Below are 22,222 nucleotides of genomic sequence, written 5' to 3' on the forward strand. Positions count from 1 at the left end.
TGACATAAACTTGCTTGAGCGTTGCTGTGACTATAACTTCCAGAATACATTGCTTTTCAAAATGTTCCTGTACCTTGTATCATTTCCTGTAAGCTGAAGTACAGTACATGGACAACTTGGCAGTTAATTTGCTGAAGGTTCAATCCCTCTCCTCTTCTCACAGCGGTTCCCAAACTTGGCTCTGGAGACCCACTGTGTTTGCTTTTGTTTGTTGCATCCAGTCTCTTAATCATTCAAGGTTGGCGCAAATTTGTTTGAGCTCTACTATATAAAAAAACTTAATATTTTCCTTTAAATTCTTGCAACACTTTGGCAGCCTTGGTGAGGGACCTTTATCAGGCCTTGATCACTACTATGAAGCTATAACAGTCAACCCAATGATTTCAAGGAAAGAGAAACCATTGCTCCTGAAGTTTTTTCCAGGTATGAATATCTGCACCATGATAGTTTACTGTCATCCTACAGCTCGTATTCGGGTTTGTTTTGTTTATGTGACCTTTGTGCTGCAGGATTCCATTTCCAGTTTCATTTGCAGTTTGTAAATGATTAAGAAAATAATAAAGCCTGTTTACTGGTGTGTGCCATGAGCTGTAGAGTTTATCGCAGTGTTTATCTCTGCTGAACATTTATGACTTCTTGTAAGTCAGTTGCTTTAATTTAAAAAAACATCCTGGCAGGCATTTGACATCCTGTTCTTGCCAATCCTCCTAAAGTATACCTGCACTGGTAGGGGAGGGGAGGGGGGGCGGAGGTTAGAGCAAGTTGGTGGGGCATGACAATGTCGGGGGAAGGGGGGGTGCACAGACACATCACTGGTAATAAGTGAAGCTTCGGGGGGAGTGGGGGAAGGAGGAGGGTGTTTATAGCAGCACCTGACTCCTTTAACCCCCTCCGCCTTACCTCTGATGGTAAAACCTGCCGAGCCAACCCGCTGCCATCCGCCGTGCTCAGAATACGCCCACTTCAGTGTTCCAGGCAAGTTAAAAAGAGATTGGCTCCGTGCCACGCCCGTCCCATACTGTGCGTTTCCTTTCCCCACACATCGCCTGCAGTGCGCGTGTCTGCATTAATGGGGACCGGGGGGGGGGGGGGGGGGGGGTTTAGTCTCTGCGTTGCTAGGATGTGGGGCCAAGAATCCAGACAGAGTCCAGGAACTTATTTTTATCCTCTATTTCTTCCGTCTAAACAGGACAGGCTGCTCCTAGCAAGGTGTTAAATTAGGTTTTAGAGCTTTTTTTTATTTTTTATTTAAGAATACATTACTGTGCAGAGGGGGGCAAGCTCAGAGGCACCCTCAAATATTCTGGAAAACAGAGGCCTCCTTCTAAAGAAAGTGATGTGTTTACCTAGCACACAATGTTGTTGTGCAGTGCTTCATGCTGCACTGAATTTGTGTCATTTCTATTTTTTGGTCTTTTTTGAGGGGGGTGGAAGGAAGAAACCAATTTCTTCCCTCTCACAGGTGCTGAGTTGTTTTTCCTCTCGGAATAACAGTGCTCACTGGGGAGTCTGTTTGCTCTAAATATCAGAGTTGTCATTTTGTCATTTTGTTCATTATCTCACTGTTTGCTGTGAAACCTAATTAGAATGGAGGTAGTTATTATCAAGACAGCACCTGATCTTAGTTTTACTTGGGACTAGACAGTCACTGTATGGTTTTGTGAGCCTCACAGTAGTCCAACTGTTGTTCACTAATTCCGGTATCTAGTGTGAGGTTTACTGTTTACTTAAAATTAAATGTTAAAATTCTGTAAAAGTGATTTACATACCTAGTTTGCTTGTTGAAACACTGTTCTGCCTTAAAAGTTTCACTTGAGCACGGAGACAGGGCTCTCATTGGTCAGAATGTCCTCGCTCTGATTGGTCGATCTGGGTGTTCTGAGAAGCGAATGAAGTGGCTGCCCCCGGGGGGTTGAAGGGTGAACAAAGACTCACCTTATGACAGTGCCTCGGGATGGGGGTAGAGGGCAGATGGACAGGGGCGTCTGGATGCCTCCCCGTAGTCACAACCACGCATTAATGAGACAACGTCGGCCCCACACCTAACCGACTGTTGAAGGGCCGGCCCACTGGCCTATCTGCCAGCTGTTTTAGAGCTCCGTTGCTTTGTATTTATACGCGCACATACTCACACAACTCCTAAGGGCCATTTGTAAACTGGAAAACAACAGGGCCAGAGGGTTGGCGTGGGAAACAAAGATCTCACCGCGGTTCTTAATTATCCTGACCTGACAGCGCTTCGCAAGTAGGCAGGTTAGCTGAACGCTGCTATCCTCTCCATGCCTTTCTTCAGCTTTGCTGCTATGCAAGTGCTTTGGATTTTTTTTGAAGTGATTGGAACGGACACGCGCAGAGCCTTGCTCAGCTGAAACCCAGGAATCCAGGTTGCCTGTCACACATGTGATCAATAGACCGGCTCTGGGAACGTCTGTGGTTTTGAAGAGGGTGCCAGGACTTGCTCTTCCAGTTGAAAATACTAATATCTGATTGGCTGATGTCTAAAGAAATATGGGAAAGACTTTCAGACTGACCTGAGATCAAAACAAACACTGTCACAATGAAGAGTTCGGAGAGTTAACTCTGTTCAAGCATTATTCTATCTTTTGTCATACTTCTCTCCTCTCTGTTACTAATAACAATGTATGTGTTTTAAAAAGTAGACATACATTGAAAACATTCTCAGCTGTATCATTTGTATTTGTATATGTTTACATCTGAGAAGTTCCTGTTCTTTATTTGCCCTTGATTGTCCTTCAGAAAAAATAGTTCAGTGGCTAGCAGGTTATTACCCAGAATGCATGTGAACACCAGAGGTGGTATGATGCCTTTTCAGTAGTTTGTCATGACTAAGAGATTGTTTATACCCTTGGCTGCACCACAGTTTTCTCTGCCAAATTACCCTAACCAGGAAGTCACATATCCCAGCAGCCACCTGGCCGGGGAAACGTTCCAAGGCATCTCTGCTCTCCCGTCTGTCTCTAGGGCCGATTTTTTTCCTCAGACTTCAAAGGATGTGGATATAAAATATATTCTTTAACCCAATCTTTTTAAATGGCAGGAAAACTGAAACGCAACAGTCTACATTCCACATCTCATTTATTTGGAAACACTTTTTGTCGTTTTGACCACAAATGTTCATTTTATGATTGTTTAGGGAGGAAAGATAATATTTTTTCTACCTCTGCGCAGGCTCTCATTGTACAGTAAGTGTCTAACTGCACATGCTGCGATTTCCGTTTCAGCAGATGAACAAAAATGGCCGACGAGGGGCACCAAAATGGAAAACTGCAAGGTATCAGCGGTTGCAGCTGGCTTGCGGTTTCCGACGGTAATCCCGGCCCTCTGGAATTTAGCGCATTTAGCTTCAGCCATAAATATGGAGGCTTTTTCCTCTGTTTAGGAAGGCTCCTTCTGTCGCAGCTCCCATTTCACCGTGGTTTGTGACAAATTTTTCCCCTGACTATCATGTTTCCTTTAAGGTTTCCTTTAAAATGGCACTTCTAGATGACAATTAACCTCAGTGTGTTTCTGTATCTTTAAAATGGGCAGCAGTGTAGTATAATGAGTAAGTAATAGTAATATCCAGCTGTATAATTGGAATGCAATTGCAATGTAAATGCTGTGAAAAAAAGTTGTTTGCTCTGGATAAGAGTGTCTGCTAAAGGCCTGTCATGTGATGTAAAACATGCGTGTCCAATCTTATTCAAAAAGGGCTGATTTGGGTGCCGGTTTTTGTTATACTACAACACTTGATTCAGTCATAGTCTTCAATCAAGACCTTGATAATTAGAACCAGTGCTGAGCTAGAACAGAAACCTGCACGCACATAAGACTGGATACTTATGCTTTTTTAATACATCATTTCCATTTGGGCTAGGCTATCATATTTGTAGGGATCAGAGTTATGTAGGATAAGGCTTTAGCAATATAGCCAAAACAAATGCATGCGCCCCTCTCATTCCAGCAAGGTTCAGGTCCCAGAAAGGTAGGTAATTACTGGCCAGCAAGATCAAAGTGAACAGGTTGTGGTCACTGCGTGGTCAGCAAACACAATAGGATTTTTTATTCAAGGTTTTTCTGTGGTTCTAAAAATCCACCTTGTTGCGGCTGGCCCTATCTTCTTTACACGGCTAAATATTTCGGAAGCCAGGATATAAAGGTGCCAATAATAAAATTAATTTGATGTTGCTGTTCAGGCCGCACAGTTAACACTGTGTTTTGAAACAGCTTCTGTCACACTGATTCTGCAGACGAAATGGTGCCTGGGGGTCTGCGTCTTGATTGAGTCTTTGATGTCAGCCTAATAGCCCAGGCTGTTTGTATCAAAGGGACAATGCTCCGTGTTTCAGCAGAAAAAGTATTCCAAATCTGAAAGGAAGCGGCTGTCTGTACTCGATGTTCGAAATGGTTCCTGTCGGTACATTATGGACCCAAACACTGGGCTGCTTACCCCTAAACACAGACTGCTGCTCATGCACCTAAAGTTCCAGCAGCTAGTTAAGTTTTTTAATTAAAAAAAAAAAATGTTGTTATATCAAATATTTTTGTCCTTTTCAGCGGTAGCTCTATTTACGTCATGGAAACAGAAAAAAATCAGTTATGGGTACATGGTGTGAGCTTGAACAAAAAAGAACTGTAATTTACCATACTGTATTGTTATGCACTTGGTGTGCCTCCTCAGAAACTGCTTGGTCAATTTAACAATGGTGTGATCTGTGCATTTATCAATTATCTTTGCTGGATGTTTAAAATGTTATTATTCCCAACAGGAGTCACAAAATTACTGTTTACTTGCTGACAATGGCAGTTTACAGTACCGCCACAACAAACTTGACGATGTTTACAGAACACCACGCGACCATGTCATTATCGCACAGCAGTTTGTACACTACACTTGTGGGATGAAGTCGTAATTGCATTGCAAGTGGGCATGTCTAAAGCTGAAACTATGGTGGTGCATGATGGGGGATGTAGTTCAGTGGTGTGGTGCAGAGAAAACAGGAAGAGAAGTGTGGGTATTTATCCGGCAGGCATTCAGCTATAGCTTTTACCCCCACTATCTCTCTCTCTCTCTCCGTTTAGTTGAATGTCCTCATGCTTTATTAGCATGCGAGACAGTGTTGCCAAAGCAGCTCTGGTTTAGGTATGAGCAGGCCAGGGGATGACGCACAGTTGGATGAGCAGGGAGAGGGTGGCCGAGTGTGGGCAAACGTGACAGCGGCCAGCACTCGGCTTAATGAGGGAGTCGATGACAGAGAGGGAGAGAAGTGCAGCGCTGGCCACGGTCCTTAGGCTTGGGCCCAGGGGGAGCTGACCAGTGACACCGCAATGTCTCCCCCCAGGATCTGGCGAAGGTTCCCCCTGCCCTGACCCACTCTCGGGGGGGGGCGGGGTGGTGCCCGCGCTGGCTAGCGCTGACCTTTGTTATGCAATAGGGCGCCAACAGCCCTGAGCTGCTCTCCCAGGAGGCAATAAATGTTCCGATCAGGGAGAGTGAGATCCTGGCAGCCACTTGAGCCCCGGCAAGGTTCTTTAGTAAATCTTACATACCTCCTCTCTCCCCCTTTTAGCCTGACTGCCCAATGCACGCTGTGTCCTTGGAGTTGTCCTCTCGGCTGCATCAGAGGCCTCTGTTTACTGTAGAGTTCACATCCTCCTGAGTTAGGATTTACTTGGGTTTGTTGTTTTTTAAAATGCAGTTTTTCTATATTGTGATATGACACAGTAACACACGTCCGCACACACGTTCATACACAAATATACACACGTGTGCTCACATATACGCATATACATATAAACACACACACACGGGTGCACACAAATATGCACACGCACAAACACACACATATGCACACACACACACACACACACACACACACACGCTCATTGGCGTTTCTCAGGATTGGGGGCAGCGTGCTGGGGGCGAACCGACAGGTGCGCGCACGCGGACCTCGCTCATCCGTCGGGCTCCACTGACGCGTCTCCCCTCCCGTTTCGGCAGATCTGCTTCCTGGTGTCAACGTTCCGCGGCCGGCTGCTTTCGGACGACAGCTGCGCCGCCCTGGGCCTCTTCTCCCACTACTTCCACCTCAGCCAGTTCACCTGGATGCTCCTGCAGGTAAGCCATGGGAAACAGGAAGTGCAGGGGCCGTGGCTCGCACCCTCAGGTCTCTGGGAAAGTACGCTTTCAGAGCTAGCCAAGGCAACACGCCATCAGTTTCTTCTGTGGCAAGTTCATTCACTAAAGGAGGAACTTGAGTGATTTTGGTCTTGGACTTTGTTATTGACCAAAATTGCCAGGTTTAGATGCAACCTTTATTTTGGAGACACCTCCTAAACCTCCAAAAAACCGGTTCTGTTGCCTAGCACCACTGTGTTTGCCTGCGCTGTAATTTCAGCAAGATTTCAAGATTGTTACAAATAGAGGGGAAGCTGAGCTACATTAGCATCTGTAGCTGAGGTTTGGAGGACTCATAACAGCAAACTGAATCTTGCCTGGCAGTTAAGGGACTGTGGAGGCTCCCATTCCCTGCTGCATTCTCACGTCACTCGGTTGGGATTTTCTCTCATTCTTTTTCCGGGCTGAAGGGCTCAGGACAGGAGACACAATAATTTCTCTCTCTCTCCGGCCCTGAGCCGCAGGAGGGTGACAAATAGAAAAATGCCACAAGCACATGCCTTTATTAGGGGTTTCTGAAAGGACCCGGAGAAAAAAAATGACTTCAGTTTTTTTTTCCCCAAGAAAGACAGATATCTTTCTGCAGAAAAGGAGTGAAAGAGATATAAATAGAAAGAGATGAAATAAACAAAAAATCTGAAGTTTCCAGAAATTAATCTGTTTAATGAAAGCAGTCGGTGTAGTGTAGCTCTTAAAGAGAATAAGAGCTAAATACAGGCCTTTTTTTTTCAGGTATTTTTTCATTACTTTTTCAAAACTACATTTTCCAACCAGCAAACAATCTGCAAAGTGCTGTTATGGTATAGGAGTTCACATGCTTTTCCCTTCTCAGTGAGGAACGAAGGCTGAGTTTTCAGGCACAACCCTGAATGTTCTGTGGTTAGCACATACCAGCAAGTGGAGTTGTGGGTAGGTTGTGGTACAGGGTCACCAATCAGATGACCTCATCTGTGTGTGCATTTAGGTTGGGGCTTTTCCCAGTTTTTTTTTGTAACCAACTCAACTTAGAAAATTGCAGATTATAAGGAAACGTAAGATTGAACCTTCCTGATTGGCTGAGGAGATTCTAGTTCTGATTCCTGAATGGGGTTTCGACACAGAAAGGTACTGTAAATCTGAACTAAGAAAGATCGGTTTAAACCTCCTGGCTGCAAACACCTACTCTGAGCTTGAGCTGGCAAAGCAGTCGGCTTTAGTTCTCACCCCCAGCAGAGCGCTCAGTGCACCCCCACAGTACGTCCTCTTACCACGGTGCATTCTGGGGGAAAAAATTCTGGGGGAAAAAGGATTGAGCTTAATATAAATAAAACACCCTCTCAGTGTCAAGAATGTACTGTGCGAAGAAAAGTAATGATACGAACAGTTCCTGCTACCTGGGAATCAGTCATGCCTTAAGGCATGTTTTTTGACCAGGTCTCCTGTGCAAAGACGCAGTGATGTATCTCCGGAAGTGGAGAAAAACATAAAGCTGAACTAAGCTACTAAGGCTCAGTTATAACATGCACTTAATCAAATGGCATGTATGCATAACAGCTGACAAACAGAAGGTTGAAAAGGTCACATGTTTATCTAATTTAAAAAAATGAGGAGTGCTGTCTTCTGATGGTAGAATGCCTCTGACCCTGAACATCAAGGTTTCTACAGCCTTTCTGTCCAGCAAAAAGGCATTAGTCATGCAACCTGCAGGGAAAACAGACATTGCCAGGCAGTTCACAAGATATTTTGTGTCTGTAACAAAGGCAGTTCGTACAGTTTCCGGAAGTAGCTCCAGTTGACATGTATTTTTCATTTCTTTTTTCGTGCAAACATCCTTTTTCAGAGAAGGCGAACAGCTGCACATTTGCAAGAAGGGATAAATGGAAAGACCTGTGAATTGTCAGATCACAAATCAAGTCTGGGACGAAACGCTCATAACAAAGAGGGGCTTGTGGAGTGAAAGGACGCCAGTGTGTAAAATCTACGCGATTAAAGGCCATGAAAAGTCATGAGTCGACAACAGTGGCCCACATTTGCACCGAGGAGACAGTGAGAGATATTCAGTAGAGGTGACCTCACACAACAAGAGGTACTGAATGGTCATATGAAATAACCCTGGAGTAACACTGGGGTCCTTCAACAGTGCTTCTAGAACATTCTAAAATAACACTTTCCAATGTGCGCTTTGTAGGTTTTATCGCAATAGAACAAGGCAAGCTTTTTTTTTTTTTTTAAATGAAGGATTTTTACAGAAAAATTAATAAATAGTTGGCAAAGTTTTTATTTTGCTCCACTCCCAGAATCGGAAATGTTTGCACTGGTTTCTCATTTGAGTGTTTTGTCACTATGGTGTGGGAGTGGGGTGTGGGGTGACTTAGAGAGAGTTTTTCACCGATAATGTAGATTCTTTAAATGTCAGCCAAAACACAAATATAATTTTCATAATCATGATAATCTTTTCTTTTATACTCTCTCCTGTCTCTTCAGAAGAAAGAGCAATATGTTTTGCCATCTTATATAACACTTTTTTATGTAACTTACGGAGAGGACCGGGGTGATCTACGTGTTTTCACACACATTTTTCTTTTCTAAAATTCTTGTTAAGATGAAGGCTCACGTCCAGCCTGGCTGACCCCTTCTCCGTCACCTCCCGTAAATCCCTGGCACAGCTCGTCCCATGCCTCCGAATTACCCCCCTACCCCCACCCCCACAAACCCCTCCTGGTGATATAACCGGCAGTACTCAGGAAATTGCTGCGAAACCGACTCCATATACTCGCACCAGTGTTAGCCGAAGGCTAATCCAGTGTGTCAGCACTTCTGATCATATGAAATAAGGCTTAGACGGGTTTAGCTGATCTGAGAGGACGTGTCCAAATGTGGGACGTGAACCAAAGCACACCTGGCTTAGGACCCTTGATATTTTAAACCCTGACCTCAGAACCCTCCTCCCCCCCCCCCCCCCCCCCCCCCCCCCGCTTCCAATGACCTCTTTCCTCAGGCACGGATGGTTTTCCAACCCCTGGGTTTAAGTCATACTCTCTGTGACGTAGAAGCAAGAAATTAGAGAATGCTGTTTATACACTGAACAAATAATCTTTCTTGGCATTCATGTTTTTTCTTGTTTTTTTACCATTAGCTTGAGTACACAAAGTAAACTAGTCACGCATAATTATTAAACTGCAAAAATACATTGTTACCCATGAAAATGTTTGGTTAAACTTTGGACAATAAGAGTTCAACAATAAATAAAAAAACTTTGTAAAGGTAGTTTGTAGGTCATGAACATTAAGGAGTTCTTGTATCCTGTAAAAGCCGATAACACATGGAATTAATTGCCCTGTTTTCCAGAGGAAGAGAGTAAATGGTGATTCACAATGGAAAGTATTTGTGTCCCAAAAGGAAAACAGACATATGGCTAAAGCTTTCAGTGGTACTAAGTTTCAGATTTCAGTCAGAATTTCCTTGGTTGACAGTTCTCTCTCATTTTTGCTCTGTCTCTCTCTCCCTCTCTCTCTCTGTCTCACTTTCTCTGACACACACACACAAACACACATATTCACTGCCACACTCTCACGCACACGCACTCCAACACACTCACACACACACACACATGCGCTGTCCCTTTCTGTTCCTCTTGAACGCACATTGCTGATCTGTAAGATAACGTTGACTGCAATCTAAGGGGTGGGGGCTATTGATCCTGGAAAAGGCCCTTGCTCCGGTGGGTAGCGGGTTTCTCTTAAGTGGCCGGACAGCGGGCGCCAGCTATCCTTTTTGCCGTACCTGCGCTGACACCGTAGAATCCCACCGCTGGTTCCATCAGGACCCCGGATAACCAATCAGATTATAGGATTCTCGCTGGAGCGCTGCCAGCATCCTGTTAATGAAATCAGAGCCAGGAATCTGCATCGAAGACACCACAGTCTTCTGCTAGTCAGCGTGCCTGCTTCCAAATATTACATCACAGCTTAGGGCAGGGCCCCATCCACAAGCACTCCCCCTCACCTTTATAATAGGCCCATAATCCTGTTACGCAGAGATCATTGATATTGAAGGTTAAGCCACCAGTGCACCTTTTAAGGAATAATAATGATGCAAAGATACCTGTTTCAGTCAGAACTGATGCTGTATCGAGGGAACCATGGCTTGTAAGCGAGCGGGCCTTTTGGACGCATGTTCTTCTGTAAAATATTAATGATGGACTGCAATTATAGAGTGCCTTTTATCCTCTCAAATTGCCATACACTGAAGGGGGTATACTCACTGCAACTGCCTCCAGGGTGTAGTGATTTTGCCCTAAAACACTCATCCACATCACGTTACTTGGTGTGGACTGGTAGGAAATTAATGAGCCAACTGGGGAATGATCATATACATTATAACTGGGGAATGATTTAATACTTAATAACTGGGGAATGGTTCTATACATTATAACTGGGGAATGGTTATATACGTTATGATTGGGGAATGGTTATGTGCGTCATAACTGGTGAATGATTATATGCATCATGCCTCCCTCTCCCTCTGACAGGGTGGGGTCAGTTTCCTCAGTCACTTCTTTAACCCCTCCTCCTGTCCCTCGCCCCCCAGGCGGTTAACTTCTGGCAGGTGCTGGTGATGAACGACGAGCACACGGAGAGGCGGTACCTGCTCTACTTCCTGCTGAGCTGGGGCCTGCCTGCCCTGGTCATCATCGTCCTGGTCATCGTCCTGCTCGGGGGCTACGACTGGAAGATCCACAGCGTCTACAACCTGGTGAACGGAGACGTGTGAGTACCCCGCCAAAACCACCCCGCGCTCGTTCCCATCTCAACTCTTCCCTCCCAGTCACCACCCCCCCTCCCCCCCACCCCCCCCCCCCCCCCCACCCCCCAAGAAAAAAAAACAACCAATCAACATCATGAGTGTTTTTTTTTAGGTCCTTTGTGAATTTCTCAGTGAACTCGGAACTCATGTTGGGGTCAACTCTTGAAGATAACCGTAATGGAACAGTACCTTCGTTTTTGTCTTTTGTTTCTTTTGGTTCCATATGAATGGTTCAATACAATCATAACTACACTTAATTAAATGTGCACTTACAGTTCTTTTAATTAGTCCTGCAACATCATAGTTCTTTTAATGAGCCCTACAACGAGCTGACTGCTTCTTTAGCACACTGCAATGTTTATGTAGTTTCTGTATTGATCTCACAGACTCCATGATGGTTTTTTATCTTGTGTTATTATTTCTGCATATAATCTCCATGGAAATGATGAATACTTAGTTTCTTTTCAGTTTGTGGTTCCTTATCAATCGGACAGCAGCCCATAATTCCATGTGCGGGTTAAGATTTGTCAGTCAGTTACGGAACCATCATTCTCTGCTCCGATGCTTTTCTGGTTGGTTAAACGAAAATGCTTCACTGTGGTACACTCGCCACATGCCAGCACTCGTTCTCACTGGAAAAGGATGATCCTTTTTCTTAAAAAACATTCCGTGTCACGTTAAAGTCACCGTTTAAAAATATCCCGCCCTGAGGCGGAGTGCTGTTTTCGGGGCAGTTGGCTCCAGGTGCGCCCTCACCGAGGCATTTATAGCGCCCTGGAAAGTGTAAGGATGAGGTCATTCATACAGTAGCTACTGTTGACACATTCGCTCGGGAACAGTTTTTAAGTTGACATTTGGGGCGGGGGGAAGGGGGTGCGGGGGAAGGGACTTCCTTCCTGAGGTAACCGAAAATCCGTTCCCCGCCGGACCGCCCCCGCGGTTTCGGTTTCCGGGGGTTCGGGGCGTGGGTGCTCGCACGTCTCCTCAAAACTGCGCTCGGGAAACGGCCCAGTTCCCGTTTGATTCAGCACTCGTTCAAAGGCAAACACAGAGCTTCGTGGACTTACACAACAGGCCCCTGTTACAGATGCTAAGTGGAAACATTTATGCAAGGGCTAATGCTAAAATAGGGTCCACCTTTACACCTTTACAACATGTGGTAACTGCCCAAATATATGTGTAATAATACTCTTCTAATTATTTTATATATCATTCCTTCATTACATTAGTAAATTAAATACAAATACTTATGTCAGTACATTTAAAAATCTTACTCTAATACTTTTTTGTACACCGTTTTATCAGTGTACATACATTTAGAATGTGGCAAAATATATTGTGTATTTTTATATTATGAAGATTACATAAATTATCATTCTGTACTTAACATGCTATATTGTTTGCACAGCCCAGTGATTTTAGTGCTTTAATTAATGAGAAGTTCTAATTAAGCCTTTTCTGAATTATAAACATAAAACACTGAGAAATATCCAGAAGCTCTTTCTTCACATTAATTCTTCCAGCATGATCAATTTCCACACTGTCTGTCAGTGTTTCACAGGTGTCGGCTGTAACCTGGTAACAGGTGCAAAGACACACAGGATTATGAGTTGTTTTCGCATTCTGGAGGTTGCAGATTCCCTAGATGGGTGCTCTCTTGAGCTAGGTGCTTTCTCCATTCAGTCTTCCCAGCCTTATGAATGTAAAATTAGGAAAAATGTAAAATGTGTTAGGTAAGGTAATTGCTACACTGCTAGGCTGTGCTGACAGGGCATGCTAATAGCATGTTGAGTCACTGAACGAAGTCCCTGGTCATAGGCATCCTGCTCTGTGATATCTTTGCTCAGTCACGGAGGAGAGTGGACGTGAGATAAGTGATGTTGGTGGTTAAGGCATGGTGACTGAATGACAGTGATGGGAGTGGGTGGTTATTAACTCAATTTGATGGAGCGGGAGTCGATGATTAAGTCTCTGCGACAGGGCGGAGTGGGGGAGAGGTATGACTGCCGACTCACGCCGTGGAGGGGAATCCGGGGGAAGACGGGTGCTGAGCACACAGTGATGAATGGAGGGCCTTTACACCTCAATCACTGTAATAGAGGGGATGATGGGGGAGATTTGGAGCTTATTCCAAAATGACGACGGGTGGTACGGGGGTGGATGTTTAACTGAAAGGAGTGGTGGTGGGTGGGTGGGGGGGGGGGACTCCCGCTAGGCTACCCTTCCAAAATCGAATATGCTGCAAAGTACTGTAAATATGTGGACTTCTTTGAAAATAAATATACTTCCTGAATCCTCATCCTCTGTGAACCCCCCCTCCCCCCATCACATCTCCATCTAAACCTGTCTCAATCCCGCCCTGACCCATTTGGAGAACACTATCTTCTGAAGCGATGCTGCAGGCCTCAATTTATTAGGCCTGTGCCTGAAATTAGACCTGCACTTCTAATTAGACCTGTGCCTCATAATTACAGTGGCACTGTATACATGATAAACATGATGGCGGAAAAAGAAGTCTTTGCGTTCTATCCTGTAATTAACTTGAACGCTAGTTTTGCCTCCTGAAGGAGTGATATCATTGTCTGTGGTGTACGCTGAGAGAGCTTTGCCCATTGGATGCCTAACTTTCTTCGCACATTTCTGAGCCTGTGGCAGTTTTATCAGGCTGTCACGGTGTTGCACGTAACCTGTAGCTGTTATTTATCACTTGGCATAGAGCCAGAATGTCTTGCGTTTCATCACAGCTGCCAGCTGAACATCTGCCAATCACGTCGCAAGCTCTGCTGTCGCCAGGTGTCTTCGATCCGCATACCAAAATTCACATCCAATGACATGTTGGCACAGTTCCATTCCAGATAACACAAGATAAACTTGTAGAGGGAAGTTCTGCTGGTTACACAAGTAAACAACACTGAGTTGTGGCCTTAAAGCCCTAAGTCTATATCCTCTTGTCTTTTGTGCTGTGTGTCTATATGACTGTACAGAACATGTTGAACCTCTTTTTTATTTTAATTTATTTGATATACAGTCTTGCATAACTTGCATAACAAGGCAATGATGTTTAACTTTGAAAGGGCCATTGGAATGAGTGGCTAAATTGTTTTAATGATCAACAAAATGATTGAAGTGCACCCTATATAACCAAAGCTGAAAGCTTTTTTGACAGATTGTTTTCAAAGCCTCTTTCTTAGCGGTCTTTAGCTTAAGCAAATACAACATGACTGACCACATCCCCGCATGAGAGCCAAGCCTGTATTAATGTCAAAGCACATACAGTACATGCCTGCATTTGGCTTTCATGGATAGAACATTACTAGGTTAAGAACATGTGGGTTTTGAATACTTGGAATTTTATTGTGGCTTGGGTATGTTTTGTTCTGTATTGGGAATTATTTCTCCCTGTTATGTTTGTGCTTTTGCATCAGGCTGCAATGTGGGGAGCTGCCCTGTGAATCCGAGACGCTCGGGAAGATTGTGATACCCGTCACGTCATAACAAAATGTTTTCCCCTGACGTTCCCATCGCCGAGACGGCAGAGTTCGCCGTCTTAATTACCCGGCGGGAGAATGGCGGGAACATCCTGTTGATGGGAATGAATTCCTTAGATTAACGGGAGAAGCAGCGTGACCAGATTCCCAGAGCTCCGAAACAAAAGGGGGAGGGGGGGGCCCCCGCGGAACCCCGGACCGCTGGGAACAGCACAGATAAAACGGGCGGGGGCGAGGGCGCGAGGATTCGGACGCGGTCCGCGTGTCGCCGTGGGATGGAGCGCGCTCAGTGCGCTGGCGGCGCAGAGCAGCTGGCCGGCCTCTCTCGTTAAAAAGAAAAACAGAAAGAAGTTCAAGGCAGAAGCACTTCATGCCAGTTTTCTCTCTTAGAAGCTACGTAGTGCCTTCATAAGCATTACGCAAACATGTCATAAGTGATGTTGCCATGACTGATTTGGCATGTCGTAGTAAGTCTGTGTATGACATTCGGGCACACGTACAGACGCACATTCCGTGACACATAAGTGTTCATGAAGGTGTTATGAAGGGTGTAATAAGCTGAAGCTCTCTCCAGCTCTTGTGTATGGTATACCAGCGAGGACAAATCACAGCCGAATGTGCCGAACATAAATAATATAGCAAAATGAGAATGAACTGCTGATTGTAATCTTTAATTGAAAATAGTCTCTCCCTGAAATCTGTTTCTAACAAATTACAGATTAATTAGTCTCCCACACCTGCTGGTTCTTTGTGTACTTGAAGTAATGTTCAAGTTTATCCCAAACTGCAAGGATACTTATGAGTACAAATCTACCCGATAGTACCTCAGTCTATATCAGGCTGATGGTTAAATGGCCCTTTATGCACATGGGTATTGGATTATGCTTTTGAATAAGGGGGGACGTTATAAAAAGAACATTGGGCAGAACATTAAGTTGATGAATGTGCAGAAGGCAGGTACATTTCTCCTCCATGGTTGCATCCAAGCCAAGATCAACGGTAGCCTTCCCTCTGTACGCGGTTTGGCAAGGTCGACTGCCCCACCTCTGTTATTCTGGAATAGTTCTCCCTCTGGAAGGCGCAGGGAGAACGGAAAGCGGAAAGCCGTTAAACCGGTTTATTGATCGGTTCTGCGGAAATCTAGGGGACGGGTTTAAAGGAATCAAATTCTCTGGAAGCTCGCCTCCATTGTTCCCGGTGGAAACGAGAGGTGGTGGAAGTGGGTAACAGGATGCACTAACGGCCCAGCTTGTCACCTCAGATAAGGGCCCCACGCTGAGCGAACGAACGGCCATCTTGGCTAGCTTTAGGACTGCGGTGCTGTCTCCAGATGGCTGCAGTTAATGGATGCAGTAAAATGCTGGGTTTGTACAGCAGACGTTGGTTTAAAACGCCTCCCACCCTCCAGTGCAGTGGATACACACTCAGCCCTCCTCAACGTAATATACATCAAGGCTGCCTAATGCTGTTCCTGGAGATCTACCATCCTGTACATTCTCATTTCAGCCCTAATTTGTCACACCTGATTCTACTAATTAGCAGCTCAAAGAGATCTCTAGCTGTTGTATGAGGTTGGAGTGAGAAACTCCAGGACAGTAGATCTCCAGAAGCAGGCCTGGGAATCCCTGGGGCCTGTATCACAGAGCAGGATTACTGGGTTACCTGGATAACTACACCTGTTCCAGATTTGGGAGAGTTCCAGGTTTCCCTCTGTGCAGTTATTGAGCTAACCCAGTAATCCTGCTTTGTGTTACAGGCCCCTGGTGTACTCGTTTCTTGGGACTGTAGACACACCCCCTTGCTCCGCCTCCTCACCTGTGCCTGTGCCGTGCTCCCTCCCTCAGGTGTTTCATCCCAAACGTGTACGCTGCCCTCTGTACCGCTGCCCTGGTCCCCCTCATCTGCCTGGTGGCAGTGTTCGTGATCTTCATCCACGCCTACCAGGTCACACATCAGTGGAAGGCCTACGACGACGTCTTCAGGGGACGGACAAACAGCTCAGGTAGGTAGCCCCTCCCACCCAATCCGCCACCACCAATGAAATCCCCTCTGTCTCCAGGCATGACTACCTCATTGGCTTTCAGTCAACTGACTTTGTTTGGGAAGACCTCTGGTCCCCCTTACAGTGTGTGAACAACTGATGAATTTGCTAGCTTCTGCATTACGACAGCCTGTAACACACACTGAATGTAGTGTGAGTCTCCCACAAAGATGTCCTTTGCATTCAGGAAGCTGGTCACTATTGGTCCAGTCTCTTCCTCTTTGTGGTGTGCCTGGTTGTTTATCTGCATGTCTCACACGCATGTGCGTGTGCACACACACAGACACACGCACACATGCTGTTTTCATAATGTTCTGGCGGAGCTTAGCTTAGGCTGGTACAGAGAGGAAGCTGTCCCCTTGTGTGCGGACCTTGCCCTGTGCCCCATATAGTCCCCACTGCAGTTATAACTGAGCGGTAATCTCACTGCTTCACTGGAGAGCTATTTATAAAGCCTGTCACAGATCCCCAATTTCTCAAACAAAGGCACAGGCATCAGACCCCACTCATCGAGCTGCCACCCCCCCCCCCCCCCCCCACCAATCCACAGGACCTCTCATGTTGGGGATTTAACAGGAACGCCGAAGCAGTGACCCAAAGAACTGCAATGACACTGTCCCCTATCCCCCCAGTAAGAGAGGTGTTGATAAAATGAAACCAGCAGCCGGCCCCACTACAGCTTCTGAGACTGCATTCTCAGCTTTCTGATAAAGAAGCTTCTAGAACTAGGGCAGATCTATCATCTTCAATCAATCAGTCAATCATTCAGTCAATAAAACTTTATTTACATAGCACAATTCTTGCATTGGTTGCAATTCAAAGTGCTTAACATAAAATCAAGATAAAATGTAGGACATGAAACAAGTATGTATGCATGCATAATGTTACAGGTCTGTTGGCAACAGTACATGTGCTGTTGCATGCTAGCAAATAAAAACATTAGGATGCTGTTCAACAAATCCCTCAAATATTTTGGGTTGTTTAACTTTGTCAAGTCTGAGTTTGAAATAAGTGGTCAGTTTAACAGGAACAGCCGGTATATACTGCTTGAAGGACATACCCAGTGGGAGGCAGTGTTCAGTCGTACAAAGAGCATGGGCAGGTCAACAATCTGCATTTGCCTGCAAAAATTCTGATTTGGAAATTGCTTTGTCTGGAGTATCTAACAGGCCTCTTATCTGGGTTTATAGTTTTCTGAAAGTAAGGTCTTTCGAAATACCAGTCCACAGTCTTTTTTTGAGTCAAAATATTTTGGGTTGGGGGGTGGGTGGTGTCAGTCTCGCCCCAAGGTTTGGGGCAGTCCATCCCAGAGGTTGCGTCGAGTCCTTGCACATATTGGGCAGCACGCTGTGTCACGTCTGTGGGTCCCTTGCTGGAGCGGCGGTGAATTTGTGGATTTTTTGTTTTTTCTGATCCGTTCGAGGGAGCCCGACGCGGGGCTGACATTGAGCCGTCCTCTGGCCCCGGGGCTGGAAAGCCGCTACCTGACACCGCGGCGGTAAGGGAGCCCCCCGGGCGCCGCATCGGTGAACGCCTCCTCAGGAGCGCCTCGGCTTCCTCTTTGACAGCAGGCCCGCGGAGCTGGTCCGGGCTCCGAAAAAGCTGCAGGGTTTGCAGACGGACCCAAAACACTGCGCTACTCCAGGACGGGGCACAGCCGTGTCCTGGGGGAAGGGACGGGTGCGGGACGGGCCGGTGTCTCCGCAAAGTCCCCCTCCTTCCTGAAAACATGGCCTCAGGGCGAGCAGGTGGGACGGAGCCCCGCTGCATGGTGGGAAAGCACAGGAGTGAGAGGTCGGAAGCCAATAAAAAAGAGAGAACCTCATTAAAGGATTAATTAGCCAGCTGTTTATTCGACCTTGGATCGCGGAGGGAGGCTCGTCACTCCGTAAACAACGGCGCTGTTATCCTCTCAGCCTTCCCGCCGCCTTATCCCATCAGGATCTGAAATCCTGTACCGTTGGCATGGCGAGCCCTCCCGCCTCCAGGAAATGCTGGGCGTTACCAGGCCAACCCTTCTGCAGATAATCAATCCTATTGTCATTGGAAAATTCAGTTGGCAACATGCACAGAGAGCTAAAACATGGTGATCTGTCTGTCCATAACTGTAAAGTTCTGTTTTTTTATTATTATGGCTAAGACATTTTTCCTTTGCATTAAATCCAGATTTTTTTTTTTTTTTAGAAAATTCGTTTTAAAGTGCTGTTTGAAGACTGAGGTTTCTCTAAAGTTGGCTTTTGTGCACCAGTAGAAATTTGAGGGTTGGTTTTTAAGTGAGGTGGGCTCAGTAAAATTAAAGCATCTACACATACTGTATTAGTTTGCACTTTGAACATGTGCTGCTGTAATTTGTTAGCCATTAGCCATTCATTTAAAAAAGTAAATGGACCTGATAATGGCCTAAGACCTTTCCTTCGTTGGAACAGGCATATATAGATCGAGGAAAAGTGTTAAACACTGTATTTCATTTAATGGGGGCTTCAGTGTGCTTTTACAGTGCGCTTTACTGGCCATTTGTAGGTAGTATATTTCTCTAGCCGATGCTGGGTGATAATATATGGAGTGGAGATTAAGGGAAAGAGATAAAGTGGATGTTTAAGTGAATGGAAGATCAGCGCATGAATCCACAGGGCTCGCTTTTCAGGCTTACTGTGCTGCATGGTCCCAGCCTCCTGTGTATAAAGCCTCTTGCCAAATGCTGAAAAAGCAGAAACAAATCTGAGCCTGCTATTTATAGCACAGAGCGGAGCGGGAGATTACTAACGCTGCCGCCGTGTTCCTGCGCGATCTGCCAGCTCTGCGGTTCCAGCTTCTTCTCATTAGAGAGGAGTGTGGAGGCCCTCCTCCCGGGTGCGTGAATCACAGCCGGCTAGCGGGCGGCTAACGTCCAGCGGGCGCTGCCGAGATTCGAGCGACGCCCGTCGCGTCGCCGAGCTGGAGCAGGGGGCCACTTCTGGGCCTTTTTCGAGGTGGACCTCGGCTGTCGGTCGAGTTTTTCCCCTCGCCTTCGAATATCGGTTCTTGTCAGTCAGTCGACCTACGTCAGGCCTGCGTACTGCGCGTACCTGTTTGAGATACAGCCGAGCGGACTGATTGGCCGGGCTGATAAGCACCCTCGCTGTCGCGCGGCGTGCGTCGCGGGGCGCTAGCAGTCGTCACACGCGGTGTTTTATTTGGCTGGCGCTGCCGGGCTCTCGGCCAGTCTGGGCCTCGCCACAGGACACACACGTGTGAATTTAAGCCGTGTTCCTGCATTCACCTGCAGACACATCGCACCGACGTGGTGGCTTTGGGTGCATGCGATAGCAAAGGAAATGGTGTAGGCAATTAGCACATCTTTTTGTGCGCCCACAAGCTAATGTTGGCGAGTGGTTTCGGTTGCAAGTATGTGGTGTACTTTCAGTAAGACACCCTCCTACTGATGGTAAATACAAAGTGAATGGTATTTATAGTTATATTTTTTGTTTCAAAGTTCATTAAAGTTGCATGTCTTTATTTTTATTAATATTCTGAATATTACATAAATACAACTGAGCACGATGTAGACCTGGTAGACTTTCCAACGCGAGTGGAGCCTCCGTTGCCCACGATGCCTTTCACAGGCCTAGAACAAGAACCGTGTGGGATCAGGAAGCCATTTCACTACAGCTCCAGACACCCAGTGCACGGAGCGGGTCTTTCCAAATGCCAGCCTGCTCGCTAATCCCAAATTGTAGCCCTGGCACTGTGGACAAGGTTGAGAGGCGTAGAATCGCTGACCTTGTCTTTCCTGATGTGCCGAGAGCCAAAATTAGAGCTACATGTTCCAACCTCACTGACATTTACTGGGTATATTTGTACTTTTAATTATAATGACAATACCGTACACTTTAACTGCCAGGCATGAGAGTGCAGTTTCTGCTGATTATATAGTCATTGTACCAAGGCTAAGAAGGTGCAGTGGGCATGCGTTTAACACAGTAAAATGTGATCTATCTTATCTTAGATTACATATCTTGCATTTGGTTTTCCCCTCGGAGTTTTCGGTATCCAAAGGCAGCTGTTGATTTTTTCTATAAAAAAAACAATATGTCTCTTCTCCTCTCCAACAAAAAGTTCCTCCTCATCTCCAACACAATTCTTATAGATGAAATAATGCACATCGTAATATAAACTATATAGTCTCCCTATTATCTCAAATTGAATTTCAACACAAGGTCACCTATTATAATCGTACGGATTGCTTTACTGCCTGTCGAGTATCTGAACAACAGCCAGTCTAGCTGCCGCGTTATGATACCGTGAATACTGCTCTGTTATGACAAGTGAAACTTTGCGCTCGTTATGTAACGTTGGATTTGGATTTTCCAGCCGATAATGATGGAATGATATGATAAGGAGTTGTAAAACCGTGACCAGATGTGACCCTTGTAAAATGTTTTCAGATAGTCGCTCATGGGGCCTGCGCTGCTGGGAGATAAGAGGAAAGAAAACAGTCACTTTGATCTGTGGCCAGGTGATGTCAACACTAACAATTTCGGGGGCCGGTACAATATCAGTGCTGATCGAGGATCAGGTCTCTTATGTGTGTATCCTAACCTTATCCATTATGAGCTCTAAGACTAAACTGACCCCAGATCAGCGGTCCGGGATTGTTTATAAATATTGGCACAGATCATTTCCTCCTTCTCTCCTTTGTGATATATACACTCACCACCAATTTCCTGCAGAAGCAGTTGCTCATTCACCTCCTTCTGCTGATATTGCAGAGGTCGGTAGTAAGCGCTTTTGAGAATTCTGTCATGTGTCATTTTGTTTGCTATGATTTTCCCCCCAGAAGCCTTGGTGAGGCATCAGGACATGGCTGTGACTCAATTCTCCCGGTCCGTCCATCACACGCCGTGCATTAGATTTGCTTTAAGGGGCGGGAGTTTTGCGTTGCAGCGCAACACCATTGGTTGGTTGGTTGTGCATTCCAAAATCGGCAAAAAAAATAAATAAATAATATGGAAAGACTAGACAAAGATATGCTAAAGATGTGGTCCGCAGTTGCTCTGAATCCATATCAGCCAGACGAAGGGACTCAAGGTCAAATTACCGACCTACTTTCTCAAAGAAAGTAGGGTGGCTGCATAGCATACTGGTTAGGGAACTGGGCTTGTAACTCAAAAACTGTTGGATTTATTCCCATGTGGGTCAAGGCCACTGCACTTTCCGACAAGCTTCTTATCCTGAATCGCTTCCGTAAATGTACAGTTGTATAACTGGATGGTATGCAGGAATACAAGCTGAGTAATTTGCTCTAGATACGAGTGTGTGCTACATTCCTCAATGTAATGAATGTAAGGAAAATACCACTGGTTTCTTTCCCAGAATGCTCGAGGACCCAATCTTCCTTAGCCTGTGACTTTTAGTTGACAGCAGCATTCTCTCTATCGAGGAACAAAGCTTTTTGGTCTGTGAGTCTGTGGATTGGCCGAATTAATCTCGGGCTATCTCAAACCAAGATTGTTCTCGTCACTAGGCAAATCAAGTAGATTCTTTTTTTTTTTGTTCAACAAGCTTTCTTTGCTTTAGGTTTGCAGCTTCAACAACTGACTTTCCACACTGCTAAATGTCCGGTGTTAATTCAGCTCTAACAGAGAACGTACGAGTCCAACAGTTGTCGATTTAACACTGAACATTTTGCTGCGTATCGCTGACCCGGCGAGCGAGGCGCGCATCGGGGTGCCGCAGCAACGCCGCTGACGG

The 22,222-nt window shown here is 45.7% G+C and overlaps 1 protein-coding gene across 4 annotated transcripts in view; it reads left to right on the forward strand.

The window, feature by feature from the left end:
- Positions 1 to 22,222, forward strand: part of adgrv1 (adhesion G protein-coupled receptor V1) — a 156,902-nt gene that overhangs the window by 112,415 nt on the left and 22,265 nt on the right. For all 4 annotated transcript variants that reach the window (XM_035379888.1, XM_035379889.1, XM_035379890.1 and 1 more), the window contains 3 exons: positions 6,002 to 6,118; positions 10,748 to 10,926; positions 16,296 to 16,453. In XM_035379888.1, coding sequence (XP_035235779.1) covers positions 6,002 to 6,118; positions 10,748 to 10,926; positions 16,296 to 16,453 — 454 coding nt within the window. The remainder of the gene's footprint in view (positions 1 to 6,001; positions 6,119 to 10,747; positions 10,927 to 16,295; positions 16,454 to 22,222) is intronic.

Source organism: Anguilla anguilla, chromosome 10 (assembly GCF_013347855.1).
Source record: "Anguilla anguilla isolate fAngAng1 chromosome 10, fAngAng1.pri, whole genome shotgun sequence".
NCBI classification, from domain to species: Eukaryota; Metazoa; Chordata; class Actinopteri; order Anguilliformes; family Anguillidae; genus Anguilla; species Anguilla anguilla.